Raw genomic sequence first — 18,850 nt, forward strand, 5'->3', positions numbered from 1 at the left:
GAAGAGCGCCCCTCGAGCCTTTGTCTGTGAGGGAGAAACTGACCGAGGCTTTCAGAGGCTGCCCACCGGGACTGGGCTCCGAGAGGTCAGCCGGGGGAATTGCCCAAGGCCATCTCAGCCATCGCTGAGTAAGCGGAGACCCCCTAATTGACAATGCGGTCCTTTGGGCTGCTCCAAAAAAAGCACCAGGGGGGTTAAACTAACCGAATTTACTAGTCTCCTACCAGCCTTGCGAGGTAGTCCAGCCAAAAAGCACACCCAGGAGGACTAGCTCTAATTTTAATTGGAGGGTTGTATTCACTTTTGAAGACAGCAAAGTCCACCTTTTGGATAAAGAGGACCCTTGCTTTGAAAGAAGGGTGAAAGAGACCATTTATGTTAATATTCAGCAGCCCCCCCCCCACTTCTCAATGGGGAGGGGGGTATAAGGCATCACCTGTCCCCAAATTTATAATTCAGTCCTTTTGGCTGCTCCAAAAAAGCATCAGGGACTAGACTAACCAAACTATTAGTCTGCCACCAGCCTTGCGAGGTAGTCCAGGCAAGAAGCACACCCAGAAGGACTAGCTCTTAACTTTATTGTAAGGTTATATATTCACTTTTTGAAGACAGCAAAAGCCCACTTTTTGGATCAAGAGGACCATTGGTTTGAAAGTAGGTGTAGGAAGACAGATCCATCTTTGTTCAGTTCCAAGATGGTGAGAAAGACCCTGGAAATGAAATGGAGGCCGATTGGAAAGAAAGTTTATTGATGAGAAGAACCAGCAACAAACAGCATGTGGTTCTGGGGCAGCTGACCAATTAGCTTGAGTGCAGTTCATCAAGTTTACACTGTATTTTGTAATTTTGAGATTTGCTTTGTGTGCTTTTATTATTTGATTGGTTTTACTTGTTTTGCAAAGATTCATGATGGGATCCTTGGTCCTAATCCTGTCAAGCATGTGTAACTGATTTTATCTTGTTATGGCCTCTAGCCTGCCTTTCCTAATGGACTTAATGGTATTGTTTTCATTTTTCTCAATGGAGGGGGTTAAGGTCATCTGTCCTTAATCCCATCACCTGGAGGTGAAGGTGTTTTGTTTGTGAATAGGCTTGGCCCAGGATTTCTTAATGGGCACCTGCTGTAGGCTATTAAGAAAGGGGGGGGGCTGCTGTCTGCCTCTATGAACATGTTTCTGGCATTTCTCCTTTGTTCCTGGGGAAATATAATACCTCTTTTAATATTCCTCAAAATATTTCATTCTTTAGGAGGGGGGAGGTGTCTTCTCACAAAGGGTAAATGTTTATGTTAACATTGAGCAACCCCCTCTCGAGGGATAAGACACCACTTATCCTCAATTTACAATGCAGTCCTTTTGGCTGCTCCAAGAAGATTCCACGCTTCCAGGTAAAACCACAAGGAACCACAACGGCTCTCCAGAGTGTTAAGACCAGTTGGACTGCATCGAAAACACAATCTTTCCACCCCCTCCCCCCAATCCTGTCAGAACCCATCATTGCCCCCTCCCACCAACTAATCTCAACTGTCAATAACTGTCTTTCCATCTCTCCCACAGCATCCAATGCAACTGATGAAGCTTCCTGGATAGGAATTAGTCCAGTTGCCTTTTCAAACTAAATACCACTTTTGATACTCCCAGAATCATGGAATATCATCAGAATTGCCATCACTGAATCAAGAAGGCATGTCAAATATCCTTCATTGCCCAACAGTTTGCTTGTTTTTTCTTCCTTGACATGTCATAAATTATTGTTGTTATTTAAATATTAGATGGATTCCAAAATTGGTGCAGAAGAACCCAGATGGAGGAAGGCAGTGTTTGGATTTTTGGCCTTGGAGGCTGCAATAAGCCAGCAGATCAAGGACTTGTGCAAAGGAAAACAGGACCTGGATGAAGGGAGAGAACTATTGGGTGCTCATTAGATAACCTGGATACTGTTTCTACTGCTGGTCCTCTTTTCCTTTTATGGACTTCTGGGTGAGGCCATGGAGGCTATAAACTTGAATAGATCAACTCTTTGTTGAGGGGAGGAGAGATTTGTTAATACAAGAAGAGAGTGAGGAGGACATTTTTGTAGATTAGCAGGACTTGGTTTTCTTCTTTTGGGTTTGACCTTGGGATGGTTGGTTGGCCTTGGAAGGGAACCACTAACCACTAAAACCAGAAATTGTCTCTTCTTTCCCTGCCCCTTTTCTCAGAAATGGAATACTGTCCCAAAAATTTGTACTGCCAATCAGTGCCAATTTAAAAAGAATTTCTTGGGCACCTAGGGATTACCACCTTGGTAATCTTTGGGCTCTATGTGCTGGTTGGCCTTTGCGTTTTTCTCCACCAATGCAAGTAAGTTGTTCCTGCTCATTCCGGGAGAGTGGCATCACTACGACCTGGGAAACCCCAGGGCACTGAAAGCACTATTGGAGCAAAAGGGATAAATAACCTCAGGGATTACCAGTGTGATCTCTAGGTGTAATCTGCAATCTTTAATGTTGGTGTTAAAACTAGACTCTCCGGTAATGTTGGGAATACAGGTAGATAAATTTTGTATTCTTTCACACCCAACCGAGACTTCTAGGCACATCACTTGATGTTCATAACATCGCCCACAGGAGAAGCTCAAGAGATCCGACACAGCTAAATTAGTTATTTTATTGTAGACAAGAAAGAAGCCATATATATATGTAGAAGATTTGCCTACTGCAGAAGACAAAAAAGTCAACTATTTCTCTGTATCCCTTACATGGTTTAAATTCTAGGCCCTTTCTGAGACTCTCTGGAAATTTGGTTATTTTCTTTTCGACCTCGAGAATGGGACATACCTGTTCTAGGTTTGCAAAATGGTTCTATATTCCGATTAACAGAGTTGGAAGGGACCTCTTGTAGGTCATTTAGTCCAATCCCGCGTCCAAGCAGGAGACCCTATGCCATTTCTGACAGATGGCAGTTCTGTCCAGACTGAGAATCACTGGTTTCTGCCTCACTAGATCCAGCTCTTGCAAAAATGAAACCCAAGTGGCCTCTTGCCATTTTTTTAATGCTCTTTTTGGCACTCTCCAACTACTATCGCTACAAACTGGCGACAGCCCCCTGGCCTTCCAAGTTGGTGGGATGGGGGAAAATGAGGGTTTGGAGAGGTTTAATATTGTTAGCTTCTGGTCTTTTGTCCTCTTCTCATCATCTGTAATCCCAAAGGTCTTCAGATTTTCCTTCCTGTTTCTGAGCTGCTCCAGGGATGAGAGAAGCAGGGTAGGGGGAGATATTCTGCCCCAGTGACATTTGCAGGGGGTTACATACAGGAAGTCCCCGACTTACAACAGCTGATTTAATGACTGTTCAAACAGTCCCTGAAAAAAGTGACTTATGGCCATTTTTCACACGACTATTACAGCATCCCCATGGTCACGTGATCAAAATCCAGACACTTGGCAACTGGTTCCTATTTATGACACTTGCAGTGTCCCGGGGTCAAGTGATCCGTTTTGACCTGATGAGCAAAGTCAATGGGGAAGCCATATTCACTTAAACAACCGTATTTCTGATTTAACAGCAGTAGTTCATTTAACAACTGGGGCAAGAAAAGTCGTAAAATGGAGCAAAACTCACTCAGCAACTGTCTTACTTAGCAACAGAAATTGGGCCATAAGTTGTGGTTGTAAATCGAGGACTAGCTGTAACCAGGTCACTTGAAGTCTATAACAATACCTTTTTTTTCTTCTATCCATACACTCACATCTTCATAAACTAGCTTGCAGGTTGGGATTCTGGTTAAAAAGCACAGGAGAAAGTTTCAAATGGTGTATTCCTGTTTTCATGAGGGCCTCATTCCGAACAGGAAGAGAAGATAGCAATAGCACTTAGACTTATATACTGCTTCACAAGGCTTTTACAGCCCTCTCTAAGCAGTTTACAGAAGTCAGCCTCTTGCCTCCAACAATCTGGGTCCTCATTTGACCCACTTTGGAAGGATGAAAGGCTGAGTCAACCTTGAGCCTGGTGGGATTTGAACTGCCAAATTGCAGGCAGGCAGCAGTAATAGCCTGCAGTACTGCACTCTAACCACTGTGCCACTGTGCCTCTTACATACAATCTGCTTCATTTCCAATCCCTTCAAGAGGCAGTTTTCCTGTTGGAAAGGTTTCAGAATCCCCTCCCATAAACTTCTTCCTCATAAACCGAGATGGACAAAATTTACCTCAATGCATGAATGGGAGGCCTGCAGAAATACCAAACATTGGGGCCAAATCACAGGTTGCCAAGACTATAAATGCTCTCATTTTGCAATCTGATTGGGATTATTCCTCCAAAAACTCCACAAAGGATAGGAAGGAGGCATCACTGGTCACAAAAGACCACACGTGAGCTTTGGATTCCACTTCAAACAAAAGGACAAAGGTAGAACAGAAGCGAAGCCAAATTGAATTAAAATTACATTAGAATTCATACAATCATTCCCCAAATGCACATTTCCCTCCTGCTGTATTAAAAAAAATGCAGTAAGACAACATTTTGGAGGGTTCTGGAGGCTGCAATCATGAGTTGGGAGGGCTGGGTGCCATTACAAAGCCTTGGACAGTGCACCACAGCTGTAGAAGGTGATGGATTTACTCATTTTGCTGGCTCCATTTGACCCCCACCCCCACTCCACAATTGCAAAAATTCTACCCTGTTTCTGCCAAAGAGTCCTTCCAAACACCTGGTCCTTTTGAGTTTTAAAAAAACCCTGTTTTGTCGCCAAAGGAAGTACCATCGGCATGTCCAAATGAAGATGCCCAAAAAATGTAAAATAAAAGCAATGACAGCAATCAGTTTGCAAGCAACGAAGCAGGGAAGGAAGTTGGCACCTGCAAAGTCCAAAATCCACATCAGCAACTCCTCTGTAAAAGAGATGAGGAGGATCAAGGCTTGGAAAAGATGCTGCGAGCCTTCCAAGATCCTTCACCTCCTTTTGGAGAGGCTTGTAGACCCTCGGAGGCGGTGCAAATAACAGTCTGATGTTAGCAGGCGCGTGACATGGAGGGATTTTGCATTTTGAGTTTCCATGTGCGCTTCAGAAGAGACCACACTGTGCAAAGGGATTCCGGAGACAGACTTGGGTGTATCCAACAGCTGCTTTCTCCTTGGAAGTCCACCATCATTCTTTATTTTCAACAGTGCTCTGGATCCATGGCAGTAGAAGTGCATTTTCCAGACTTGAGTACTAGAAATCCGTTGCAAGAAACATACCCAGGAATTCAAATTCCAGGCCAAGCTTTGAAACCCGAAACCAATCGCTTAGCCTTTGCTGGGTTAAAGAAGATGGCCGAGGACATCAAGAGCGTGTCCAGATTTTTTTTTTTAAATAGCCAGAAGCAGTTTGTGCTGGAGGTGAGCATGATCAAACCAATATTTTTAAAAAAGCACTTTATGAATTCCATCTTTCCTATTAGTGAAAATATATATTATATGTATATACATATATATTTATGATCTTAAATAAACTATTCTCCAATTCTGAGAAGATATTTGGCCTCTCTCGGTGCAAGGTGGGATCCTGGCTACTTAAAATCTGCCAGAATATCGCTGAAGATGTTCAGGAAAAGATGTGCGTGGTGGTCTCGGAAGACCAGAGTGGGTCGGAAACGGATCGATCGGTCCCCACTGCCACCTAATACCACACCTGAGGGAAGAGGGGAAAAAAAAAAGGAAGCTGCAGATTTAATCACACAGAGTTTTCCATCACAAAATCCCCTGGATACTGGCAGGGGTATCATCATGTTTAAGTAACTAATCAAATAAGCAATCAATCAATCAAAATAGAGCTGGAAGGGACCTTGGAGGTCTTCTAGTCCAAATCCCTGCTCTAGCAGGAGGCCCTATACCAGTCCAGACAAGTGGCTGTCCAGTCTCTTCTTGAAAACCTCCACTGATGAAGAACCCACAACCTCTGAAGGTCACTGGTTAATCGTTCTCACTGTTAGGAATATATAATATATAGCTGGATGCCCGTGCTTTGCTACAAAACTGTGTGATCAGGCGTGATAAATTGACACTTAAAGCCTGAAACTTAATGTAGAATGTGTAACTCTGTAGCATCAGAGCGTGTTAATATAAGGCAACTGGCAGTTTGAACAGAGGGGGAGGAGGAGTAGAATGTCCCAGCCCGCAGGCCAGATGAGCCACGCCCAGTTTAGCATGTGAATATAAGGCAACTGGCAGTTGGGTCAGAGTTCCTTTCAGGTGGGGAGGGCAAGTAGAACATCTAGCTCCTTAGCATCAGAGCGTGTGAATAGAATACTGTATATAAAATACTAATCATCTGATGATCATTTCGAAAAATCCTTTCTTAGCGAGCACCTAGAAGCCAAGAGGAACATATATGCCAAATTTCAAGTTTGTAGGCTTTACCGTTCTGGAGATTTCGTGAAGAGTGAGTGGTATTTTGCTTTTATATAGATAGAAGATAGTTTGGTAGAGATTATAAAATATAATCTCTACCAAATCTTTGGCAAAAGTGAGCGTAGGTGGCAGATACCGAGAGTCAAAACAGAACAACTAAGATGCTGGAGGTATCAGGCCTAGAGGAATAGGTGTGGTCTGCCAGCAGCCTGCGGAGCTGGCAGCGGAGTTGGACAGTGAGGAGGTTGGGGAGGACCATGGGCCAGTCCTGAAGTCTGGGGAAGGCCCGGATAGGGCTCTGCGTCAGAGGCAGAGATGGGGCCAGGGCCATCTGGGAGTGATGTGCGGACTCCGAAGCCCCCAGAGAGGCAGAGGAACAGGAGGAGCCTGTTCCTAGTGCACGCATACGCAGAGCTGCCAGAAAGCAAGAGCAGCTAAAGCAAAAGGGACAACTCGGGAGTAAGGCCAGGAGATGATTGGCCCCTCCTATAAGGCTTAAAAGAGAAACAAAGGCACTTGGGCCTTTTTGCAGGAAAGCAACGTTGCTAACTCTGTTTCCAGTCGGCGTCTCTTGTTTGTTCCTGAACTTCGTGGGGCTTTGCCAAGTAAGGCCTTTGGCAGGGTATCACAGAAGATAAAGGCTGGTGATTCTCCCGAAGGACTTCTTCTGAAGGGCTTGTTTTGCAACTAATTGGGACTCAGCTGGGAATGAACGTAATTCTCAGCTGTTACAATAAAATAGGTTTATTTGGGACTAATTGTGTCTTGTAATGACTCAGTAAGCCTAGGTCACAACAACAGGTTGCACCCATCATCCCCAAGAAGCTGGCGGCAAGTCCTACATAGATGGGGAAGATCATGGAAGCAAGATAATCAGATTTCAGGAATTTAAGGCTACGGTGGGGCAAATACAGAATCTTGGAACCGGCAAGAACAATTTCTCCTTCATACGGAGTTCATTTACACAATCCGAAACATTTCTCCCTGTTTTCTCCCCACCTGAGCTGGATTACTATTTATGAGATGAGCTACTGATAGACTCATCTTCCGTCTCTTGATGCTCACATCTCCCCTTCCCCTTCCTTTGCTCTCCACAATTTCTCACGGGTGGAGGGACCGGGGGGAGGGGGATTTCTTGAAGAGCATCTAAGAGGGCAGCCTTAAGTACAGGTAAATCCTTGCCTAACGAACACAATTGAGCCCCCAAAATAACAGTTGTTAAGTGAGTTTCTTCCCACAGTTGTTTAGTAACACAGTTGTTAGGGGAATCTGGCTTCGCCCATTGACTTTGCTTGTTGCAAACCGTCTGGGAAGCGATCACATGATCCTGGGATATGCAACAGTCATAACTACATGCCAGTTGCCAAGCATCCAAATTTTGGTTATGCAACTGCGAGGATACTGCAATGGTCGTTAAGTGTGAAAAACGGTCAGAAGTCACTTTTTTTCAGTGACCTAAATACCTAACTGTGCAATTCATTGGATGGAGGATTTGGAGGCGTAATGGAGAAAGGGCTGGAGTTAGAAGGTCAAAGGTCAGCCTGTGGCTTAAAAATGGCAGGCAACACTTAGCTTCTGAATTTGACCCACATGAAATATCCAACTGAATTGTGAGAATCTTAGATAAGCAGAACAAACGAAGAGAGAAAAAAACTAGAAGATCCCCCCACCCAGAATCTCAACTTTCACTAGATGCCCCTCATAAGATTTTTAATGAAAGCTGGAAATAGAATAGGCAGGTCTATTTCTTCAGCTAGGGGGATCAAAAGCTTGCTGCTTTGTCCCTACGATTTACACATTTCATTACCCACCTAAGGCTTGATGATATTATCAAGCTTGGTAATGAAACGTCTGCAAGAAAACAACCAGGCTCAGAGAGAACCAATGACTCTTCAGTTCAACCTTGGGCTACAGATCTCTTCTGTTTGAATCCATGAAAGGATGGACTTTTTTTTCTTGTTTTCCTCCTTCCTTCATTCAAAATTGTGTCTACTTATTGCCATTTTATTATTATTAAAATTATATATTTATCATTATTCTTATACCAGCAGTTGTACATTTATGCATAATTTAGTCTGATTAAAAAGCCTCAGTAGGTGGCACTGTGTGATTGATCTTATTTGGAAGCTAAGCAATGTTGTAATATTTGGAAGCCTGTTTAATATGTGGAAGGAGATGGGAGACCACTAGGAGATTTTAGGATTGCAGACTAGACTGAAGTTAAAAAAAAATCTCTAAAGATAGCACTAGCAAATTGTTGCCCTATTTTTTGCCCAACCCCAACTTGAGGTTAAACTTAACTTGGAGATAGTTTTATTTTTTAAAAGACATTAAATATGATTTATCAGGTACTTCACAGCCTTTGAGATCCAGGTGTAGGACATAAAAACCCAAGCTCTGATTCAAAGCACCACATCTTACCTTTGTTTCTTGCTATTTCAATGAGCTTGTTCCGAATTGTGTCATTTGGAGTGTCAAAAGAGCAGAATGTCCCTCGTCCCCGGACTCGGCTGATCAGATGGGGATAGCGACTCTACAAAAAAAAGGGAAAAGTAAATCACAGGTTGTCATCTTCGTGGAAAACCAGCCAAGGCATGCTGGGAAAAAAAAAACCAGGGAAAGGAAATATAAGTGCTGTGGGTGGCATAGTGGATAGAATGTAGTATCGCAGGCTAATTCTGCTGACTGCCAGCAGTTCGATTCTCACTGGCTCAAGGTTGACTCAACCTTCCATCCTTCCAAGGTTGGTAAAATGAGGACCCAGATTGTTGGGGGCCATAGGCTGACTCTGCAATCCATTTAGAGAGGGCTGTAAAGCACTGCTGTGAAACGGTATATAGGTTTTATTGCTATTGCTATAATTCCCAGACACTGAGCTTTTAAAAAAAAGCACCTAGTTTTCTCAGTAGTAGAGAACATCAAGAAATCACAATCGTGACTGTGGCAGATTGTGGCAGTGCTGTAATGGCCACACATTTGCAAATACACTTGGTTTGAGGATCCTTGACATTTAAATTCCATGGGAATAGTGGGACTCGGATTTTGTACACATTAAGTAATCAGATTATAAAATACCACGATTCAAAAATGTTTGCCCTATGATGCACTGTTTCAGTCAACCAAACAGGAATAGAACAGAATAACAGTTGGAAGGGATCTTGGAGGTCTTCTAGTCTAGCAGAAGACCCTATACCCGTGATGGGGAACCTATGGCACGTGTGTCACATGTGGCACACGTAGCCATATCAGTGGGTATGTGAAGTTGTCCCACCGAAAGTTGTCAAACAGGCTGTTTTCGGCTTCCAGAGGACCTCCAGGGGGTGGGGAAGGCCATTTTTGCCCTCCCCAGACTCCTAGAAAGACTCTGGAGGCTGGGGACAGCAAAAAACGGGCCTTCGGTCCCATCGGAAGTTGTTAAACAGGCCATTTCGGCCTCTGGAGGACCTCCTGGGGGGGTGGGGGGTGGGAAGGCCGTTTTCGCCCTCCCCAGACTCCTAGAGAGGCCCTGGAACCATGTGAGAAAGAAAAATGGGTCTACCGTGCCATCATGTGCCAGGAGCAGGGGGGGTTTTCGCGCACTGATGCGTGGGGTGCATAGAATTATGGGTGTGGGCATGCGCGCACGCAACCAGCCCCCCCCTCTCCTGGCACGCGATGGCAAAAAGGTTAGCCATCACTGCCCTATACCATTTCAGACAAATAATTGTTCAATCTCTTCTTAAAAGCCTCCAATGATGGAGCACCTACAATTTCTGAAGGCAAGCCATTCCACTGCTTAATTGTTTTAACTGTCAGGAAATGTCTCCTTATTTCTAGTTTAGTTCTGTCCTTGACTGGCTTTATAGAGTTTTAGTAGCTTCTTAATATTCTCAGCTTCCAGCCATTCCTGGATCCATTGACTCCGCTTATTGTGGGCTTCAACTGTAACAGTAGGTACGCGTGAAACAGAGAAAAGCTACGGAGTCTGGTTCTTCTAGCCAGAGATGCCCAGCAATAGTAACTCCATTGTTGGGCATCAGAGATCTTGCCCACATCTTTTAATATTTAAGTATAAAAACCCAGTTTGCTCCGCATCCAACAAACTGTCCAAATCTCTTACTTTGCAAGAAAAATAATGGAAGATAATAGCAGAGTTTGCACCTGTAATTAGTCTGCAATACATTGAATCACAGACTAAACAGACCGGGATACCCAATAAGGCAAATCATGAACAAAGTAATTGAAGTTGTTTAGCTAGCAGACTTAGGCTGTAAAACAGGGGACACGTATTCGGTTTTTTTAACAAAAACTGTAACAGATTTAACAGATTAAGAGAGTTGGAAGGGATCTTGTAGGTCATCTAGTCCAACCCCTGGCCCATGCAGGAGACCCTACACCATTTCTGACAGATGGCAGTCCAGTCTCTTCTTGAAAGCTTCCAGGGATGAAGCTCCCACAACTTCCGAAGGCAACTTCTGTTCCATTGGTGGATTGTTCTCCCTGTCAGAAAATGTCTCCTTATTTCCAGGTTGAATCTCTCCTTGGTCAGTTTCCATCCATTATTCCTTGTCTGGCCTATATGTGCTTTGGAAAATAGCTTGACCCCTTCCTCTCTATGGCAGCCCCTCAAATATTGGAATACTGCTATCATGTCTCCCCTGAACCGATGAAGTAGCACGGCAGCCAAAAACAGAAGCACATTCCAGACATATCTCTCTCAAGGCTGTCTCCCAGGGTTACCCATGGCGGCCGGAGGGGAGTGATCTCTACAACCTACGAAATTACTCCATTGTGAATGTGACTCATGACACACCCTGGGGGGAGTGGGGAAACAGGGTCATGACTGGGGCATAAATTACGTGGGGTCAGAGTTGGCTTCACTTGGAATGTGCTGACATGAAGCTCCTAATAAATAACAGGATTTCATTTGAAGCTTGGCTCGAGGCTCATGATTTAATTAGGGCATTTACACTTACCTGTAATTCCAGCAGCCCCATCAACAGGACCTTCCCAGCATGGCTGACGTTGCTCAGAAGATCCTCCCTTTTTATGACATTAATGACCTCCGCGAGCAGAAGATTCTTGGAAGGGTCCCCAAGCCACGTGTTAAAAATCCTATATGGCTGCAGGGTAGACAATCCAAAAGAGATAAAAGAAGAAGAAGAAGAAAAAGGAACAATTAACCCCTTTCTTTTGCTTTGACATACAGGTAGTCCTGAGTTACAACCATTCATACTGTGACTGTTACAACGGCCGTGAAAAAGTGACTTATGACCAGTCCTCGCACTTATGACTTCACAGCACCCTCGCCATCACAGGATCAAAATTTTGGGCACCTGGCAACCAGAATATATTTAGGATGGTTGTGGCATCCCAGGTCATGTGATTGCCATGTGCGACGTTCGCAGGGAGTATAATAATAATAATAATAATAATAATAATAATAATAATAACAACAACAACAACAACAACAACAACAACAACAACAACAACAACAAGTTGGAAGGGACCTTGGAGGTCATCTAGTCCAACCCTCTGCTCACGCAGGAGACCTATACTAGGGATTCGAACTGCCGAACTGCTGACCTTTCTGATCGACAAGCTCAGTGTCTTAGCCACTGAGCCACCTAGCCAGGTTTCTGACGTCCGAAGTCAATGGAGGAAGCTGGGTTTGCTAAATGGCTGTGTGGTTTGTTTAATGACCACAGCAAAAAAAAAAAAAAAGTCTTAAAATTGGCCACGCCTCTCTTAGCAAGTTCTGGCTTCAATTGTGGTTCCAAGTCAAGGACTACCTATATGGCATCACGATAGCAATGCAGACTCTACGGGAGTCTACGACAACTTGTCGCGGGACAATTCAATGCTGTATTAATCGTTTCATTCAGGTGCTTTTATCATTGGTGTCCACGTTTTTGATGAAATTATTGTTAACTCTTGTATTTCTGGATTGACTTTCTTCATTTTATTATTATTGGCCATGGTTCCGTTGAAATTTAACAGATTAACTTTTACAGATTAACATCACATTCAAAACTGGAGGTGTTCAAAGGAATTTAACAGATTAACAGAGTTGGAAGGGACCTTGTAGGTAATCTAGTCCAACCCCCCACCACCAGGAGGAGACCCTACACCATTTCTGACAGATGGCAGTCCAGTCTCTCCTTGAAAGCTTCCAGTGATGATGAAACTCCCACAACTTCCGAAGGCAACTTCTGTTCCATGGGTCGATTGTTCTCACTATCAGAAAATTTTTCCTTATTTCCAGGTTGAATCTCTCCTTGAACAGTTTCCATCCATGATTCCTTGTCTGGCCTTTGAATGCTTTGGATAATAGGTTGATCCCCCTCCCCTTTGTGGCAGCCCCTCAAATATTGAAATACTGCTCTTATGTCTCTCCTGGTCTTTCTTTTCACTTGATTAGCCAGGCCCAGTTCCTGCAACTGTTCATCGTATGTTCTAGCCTCCGGTCCCTTCATCGTCCTGGTTGCTCTTCTCTGCACTCTTTCTAGAGTCTCAACATCTGTTTTATAGTGTGGTGACCAAAACTGGATGCAGTATTCTAGGTGTGGTCTTAGTAAGGCTTTATAGAGTGGTATTAGTACCTCACTTTATCAGTTTCCATCCATTATTCCTTGTCTGGCCTTCGGGTGCTTTGGAAAATAGCTTGACCTTCTCCTCTCTGTGGCAGCCCCTCAAATATTGGAAGACTGCTATGATGTCTCCCCTGGTCCTTCTCTTCACGAGACTAGCCATGCCCAGTTAACTGTTCTTCATATGTTTTAGCCTCCAGTCCCCTAATCATCCTGGTTGTTCTTCTCTGCACTCTTTCCAGAGTCTCAACATCTTTTTTATAATATGATGACCAAAACTGGATGCAGTATTCTAGGTGTGGTCTTAATTTAATCTTTGTATTTGTTGAATTGTCCCGCAATGAGTTGTTTTGCAGCAGGTGGGCTTACAACGAGTTGGCCAATGATAGTTGTCCCATTTGGCTTACAACTCCCAGAATTTCTCAGACAGCATTTGGGAGTTGGAAGTCCACAGGTCTTATAAAGTGACCAAGGCTGAGAAACAGTGGCTTAAAAAGCTCTTCAAAACAGAAACTTACTGCATTTGCCCGAAATTCCTCCTTGTGGAAAAACCCTCCGGTCATCATCTTCTTGCTGAAACTCAGGACGTCCGCTGGATCTTCGAGCCCCCAGTGTTCGTGGGCCCAGAATTTGCCAGTACAGCCACCTCCCGTTTGTACCTCGTCTATCAAGAAACCGCAGCCGTGCTGTTGAGAAAGCACATCTGAATTTTAGTCCCTTTAAGAAAGGAGTAAGGAGCAATTTAAGGAGGAGGCGAAATTAGCTTTGCTTGCTTTCTTTTAAGGTGGGGGGGGTTTGTCTCCAAATTTGGCAACTTTTAAGACTTGTGGACTTCAACTCCCAGAATTCCCTAACCAGCATGGCTGGCTGGCTGAAGAATCTTGGGAGCTGAAGTCTATCAGAGTTTGTTGCAAAAATCAAATCCAGAAAGCACACACAGATAACTGATTCAGCGGGATTTATTAACTTCTCTTTATATACATAATAACATGTACAATACCAACAGCAGATTCTTCCAACGTGGTAGAGAGTACAAGCAAAACACAAGAAGAGGAGAGAACAGTTTCAGTTCAGAGTTCAGGGCAGACTAGTTTCAGTTCTCAGCACAGCACAGAGCTACAGAGCCATGCCCAGGCTCCTTCCTGTCTCAGCTCCTATTGGCTGACCTTGTTACTAAGCCCTATTCAATGGCTGACCTTGTTTAGCATGTCTCTATTCCAGTTCATGAATATTCTGACAAAGTCTACAAGTCTTAAAAATTGCCAAGTTTGGAGACCCCTGCTGTAAGGAATATATGAGCAGATAATTGTCAGAAGTAGAGATTCAAGGATCTGAAGGGACCAGTTGACCTACTGGTCTCAGTATGCAACCTTAGGAAAGTCACCCCACGCCTTCACTAAACCTTATTTTGTATTAATTTCTTTAGATCGGGCAGCAGGTTAATTCATTTAATTCAGTTTAATGGCCGCTCATCTTAAACCAAACCCTGGACAGCTTCCAACTAAAAGTTAAGCCAGACTTCTGCAAATAGAGCTGCCTTCTAAATGTTTGGATTTACAGAATTCCCCTGGCCAGAAACCATGGTTGACGGTTGGAAAGCAGGAAATTGCTCTGGTTGTGTAAGGTTTCATTATGCCACAAACTCGTGACCATGTTTTGGGTGGTTCTCTATGCAAGCTGTTCCCAACATATAAAATAAAACACATATTCTATCAGATCCAGATCCTAGGGTCTAAGACGGGTGTCAGCAACCTGCAGCTCCGGAGCTGCATGTGGCTCTTTGGGCCCTCTGCTGTGGCTCCCTGTCAGGTGATCCCACCACTGGCTGGCCCCGCCCCTCACCCTCCCCTCCCAGTCACTCCTCGCCTGGCCTGAGAAGGTAAGGGTGACTGCGGGGGATGGAGAAGTGGCCAGGGCAGAGACAGAGAGATACAGAGAGAGGGGGAGAGGTGGGGAAGGGAGGGAGGGAGGGAGAAAGACAGAGATGTCAAAAGGGTTTTGTGGCTCCCGATGTTTTTTAAAAACCGGTTCTCTGTCCTAATGCCCGGGTGGGTAGGCATGGCTAGGAGGGGGGTCATGTGACTGGTGGAAGTGAGTGACGTCAAGTTGGCCACGCCCACCCAGGTTTTGTGGTTCCTGGTGTTTTCTTTTCTGTGGGAAATGGGTCCAAATGGCTCTTTGAGTGTTTAAGGTTGCTGACTCCTGAGAGGCAACAATTGGAAATTAGCGGGGAAAAAGTTTTCACCTCCCAAATCTATTCACTTCTCATCTGAACTGTACAATCTTACAGGAAAAAAAAGACCAAAAATAGCCTTAAATAGCAAGCCCAGAGGATCCTGTGGAATCTGAAATTACCAAGACATCTGATTCTTGCTCCTGATGCCTAAATAAGAGATATTATGTTTTGATACAGAATAGCATGGTGGAATGTAGTATGTCTATAGTTACGCAGATAGTTCCTTGAGCCTGGCAAGATTCTGTCTGAAGGCAAACTACAATAAAGGAACTATTCAGAAGTAACTACACACCGTATTTTCCCGTGTATAAGACAATACTTTTTCTTTAAAAATATTTACTTAAAAATGGAGTGGCGTCTTATACGCGGGGGGCCGAGAGGAGAATCACGGTTGTGAAACTGCCAATACCTTATCTCTGCAAACTAGTCTCACAAGTGAAACTTCAGATTGCTTAAAATACTGATTTCTGAATTTTGGGTAAGAAAAGTGCGGGGTGTGTGTGTGTGTGTGTCCAATAAATGGGAGCCTCTTATAGACCAAAAAATATGGTATAAGCCTTGCCACTCAAGCAACTATTGGCATAACTATAGATCTACTACTCTGTGAACTGCTAGGCAGGGGCTGTCTTAGCTCTTTTCCTGCCTACCGGACATGCCAAGCTCCTTTGCCCTCTGGGAGGCAGCCCCTCCCTCCTGGGAATCCAGAGTACATTCCATGACAATTGGGACTAAATGCAGATGTTCAATTTCGTAGGACTCCTATTGGGTTTTCCCAGATCAGCTTGGAAGCTACTACTCGGAGATTAGATAAGCTTATTGCTCAGGAGACAAATCTTATGTCAGGGTTCTGATGGATGCCCTAATTAAATCATGAATCTAGAGCCAAGCTTCAAAAGAAATCCAGTTATTTATTAGGAGCTTCATGTCCGCATGTTCCCAAATGAAACCAGCTCTGACCCTACGTAATTTACGCTCCGATTGGGAGCAATTGTAGAAGTCACTCCCTTTCGGCTGCTGTAGGTAATCCTGGGATACAGCCTTGAGAGAGATAAGCGTGGAATGTGCATCTGTCTTTGGCTGCTGTGCCATTTTGCCAGTTTCCCATCCTCCCTGGCCTATGGCAACTCGAGAGCAGGCCAGGGATGTTTTGCGCATTGACATCTTATGCTTAGAAAATGTTCTGTTTTATATCAAATCTCACCTTTCTTGCAATGTTTCTCAATTTCCTAAAAAAGTCATCCGATGCATGATTGTCCCCCCCTTCGGACTGAATGGGCTCCACAATGATTCCGGCAACAACTTTATTCTTTTTCCTGTATTTAACAATCAAATCTTCCACCTGCACGATAGAACAACAGCGAGATTTCGTTTTTAAAGAAACAAATCACTAATATGCGTTTTATCTTGTTCCGATTCATTGTGATAATTTATGAAATTCCAGGAAGCAATCAAGAAGAATTGGTGATGCTTCTGCACCATTGAATAACCTTCTCCAAAGAAGAAACCACCAGATGAATGCAATTTTTTTTCTATCTGGGATGGCAATTATGGCAGTTGAGATCCCGCACATCTGGATAGGATCCAAGGTTGGAGAAAGATGACCCATGAACCAATTTGTTCGTAAAATCTGCTATAATCTAGTGTTAAATAAAAGAACCTCATTGAAGGCATAACCTGCTGGTTAAAGTTAATGATATAACATGAAATAAATTAAACAAATTTAACTTCTTTCAATTAATTTTAACTGTCGAAACAGTCCTTTCAACAGTTCCAAGAAGCCCCTACACCTATTTCCACCACTCAGGTGACCCCAATAACACAGATAAACCTCCAGATGATCTTAAAAGACCTGCTAAAAGGATGCAAATGACCAGCTGTCTGCAAGGAGTATAAACCCTTCCATTCCCCACAATCCCTGTCGGAGCTGAAGAAGCTTCTTGGATGAGAAGCGAAACATCTTCAAAAGAAAAAACAAGGAAGTTCAGTTGCCTCCTGAAAAAGCAACTTCAGGACAACCAGGATCTAGATAGACATGAGGCTGATTAGAGTTAACTTGGTTTGCTCAGGCCTGAACTACCGTATTTTTCGGAGTATAAGACGCAGCTTAGTTTTGGGGGAGGAAAATAGGGGGAAAAAATCTGCATCCTTAGTCTGGTCAGCTTCAGCACATTAGTTTGCTGGTTTTTTATCCCCCTGCTTGGGGATAAAAAACAGCTTCTAAGGCACAGCTGAGAGGAAGCAGCAATGAGAAAAGCAGGCAAAGCAAAGGGGGAGGGGGAGATCACTTCACTTGGCTAGCGCCTAGTTAGGGCTGACAAAAAGCTTCTAAAGAACAGCTGAGAGGCGGAGCAAAGCATGGAGATCGCTTTACTCGCTAGCGCCTCATTAAAGCACAGCAGAGAGTGGAGGGAGCAGGCAAAGCTGGGAAGATCGCTTCACTCATTAGCGCCTCATTAGCGCCTCCTTAGGGCTGAAAAAAAATTAAAAAAAGCTACATTCAGAGTATAAGATGCACCCAAATTTTCAGCCTCTTTTAGGGGGGGGGAAATGCGTTTTATACTCTGAAAAAAACGGTAACTCGGGATGAAGATGCTTTGTCTCTTCCATGAAAGACAAAGGCTGGGTGTCCCTTGAGGTCCTTCTCCTCCATCTTATGCTTGATCTTTCTGTGCTGGGTTAATTGAGCAAAACAAACTCGCTTTCCGTTAGCCAACCGCTGTTGCCCGAGGCGCCTTCTGCACTCGGAAGACGGGCTTGTCCTCACCTCTTCTAAGCAGCGCGCTTCCTCCTGCTCGTTTTCCCGCACAAAGTCTTCCAAAGGGTACTGCAGCCTTGGGAAGGGAGCGATGGGCCAGTCGAAGGACGGGATGTCCAGCTTGTGAATGGCCTTGGAGTGCGTAGTGGCCAAGCAGCCTTAAACAAAGAGAGAACAAGACCATGACAACCAGAGGAAGCCTTCAAAGATAAGCACCTCGTCCTGGCCAGATAAACATCCTGCAGAAAAATGCTCCCTTGACTGGATAGGAAGTTCCTTTCATTCAACTCAAGCCTTGGTTCCTTTTTTATCTATTTATTTATAAAAAGTTTCTTATTTAATAAACATTAAAAACATTGGACACAGTGTGACCACCTTGGTCTTATCATATCCATACATATTTTTTCCATAACAACAAATATAATTACTATTTAACATACATTGCTACTTTCTTCTTGTATACATATTGTCAGGTTTCGGTGTCGTCTTCAAATAAATTGCATTTCCAAACCAATAGTCTTTGATGAAATCTTTCATTTATTAAGCACAACAATCTGTCCCCGATTATGTCGTAGCCAACACTGACTTCCTGACCCCAAACCTTCCCTTTCCGTTCCCCAATTCTCTGCGTCTCATTGGCCATCTTCCAAATCACTCTCCCCATATCTACTACTTCAGCTCCCAGGAATGTCCCCCCTCCCATCTCATCTCCTAGGGGATATTATCTTCAGGGAAAATAAGTAGGTGAAAAGTCAAGCGTCCTCTTGCCAGCTGCCCCCTCTTCTCCTCCTTATGTCAGCACTGGAACGAATGTAGTTTGGAGTGCTGACACATATCTCTTGTCCTCATTTACATATTTGTCCAGATATTATCCAGTATTAATTCTACGAACCCTAAATCTTTTTTGTTCCAACTC

At 43.9% G+C, this 18,850-nt stretch overlaps 1 protein-coding gene across 1 annotated transcript in view; it reads right to left on the reverse strand.

The window, feature by feature from the left end:
* Nucleotides 1-2,628: 2,628 nt before the first annotated feature.
* The window catches only part of ABAT (4-aminobutyrate aminotransferase), a 79,834-nt gene continuing 63,612 nt past the window's right edge, over nt 2,629-18,850 (reverse strand). The window contains exons 11-16 of the mRNA XM_070954841.1: nt 17,944-18,092; nt 16,381-16,518; nt 13,462-13,629; nt 11,330-11,476; nt 8,796-8,907; nt 2,629-5,655 (exon numbers count right to left, since the gene is read on the reverse strand). Coding sequence (XP_070810942.1) covers nt 5,534-5,655; nt 8,796-8,907; nt 11,330-11,476; nt 13,462-13,629; nt 16,381-16,518; nt 17,944-18,092 — 836 coding nt within the window. The 3' untranslated portion in view covers nt 2,629-5,533. The remainder of the gene's footprint in view (nt 5,656-8,795; nt 8,908-11,329; nt 11,477-13,461; nt 13,630-16,380; nt 16,519-17,943; nt 18,093-18,850) is intronic.

This window comes from Pituophis catenifer, unplaced genomic scaffold, assembly GCF_029215685.1.
Source record: "Pituophis catenifer annectens isolate HBS135680 unplaced genomic scaffold, rPitCat1.0.hap2 SCAF_16, whole genome shotgun sequence".
Taxonomy (NCBI): Eukaryota; Metazoa; Chordata; class Lepidosauria; order Squamata; family Colubridae; genus Pituophis; species Pituophis catenifer.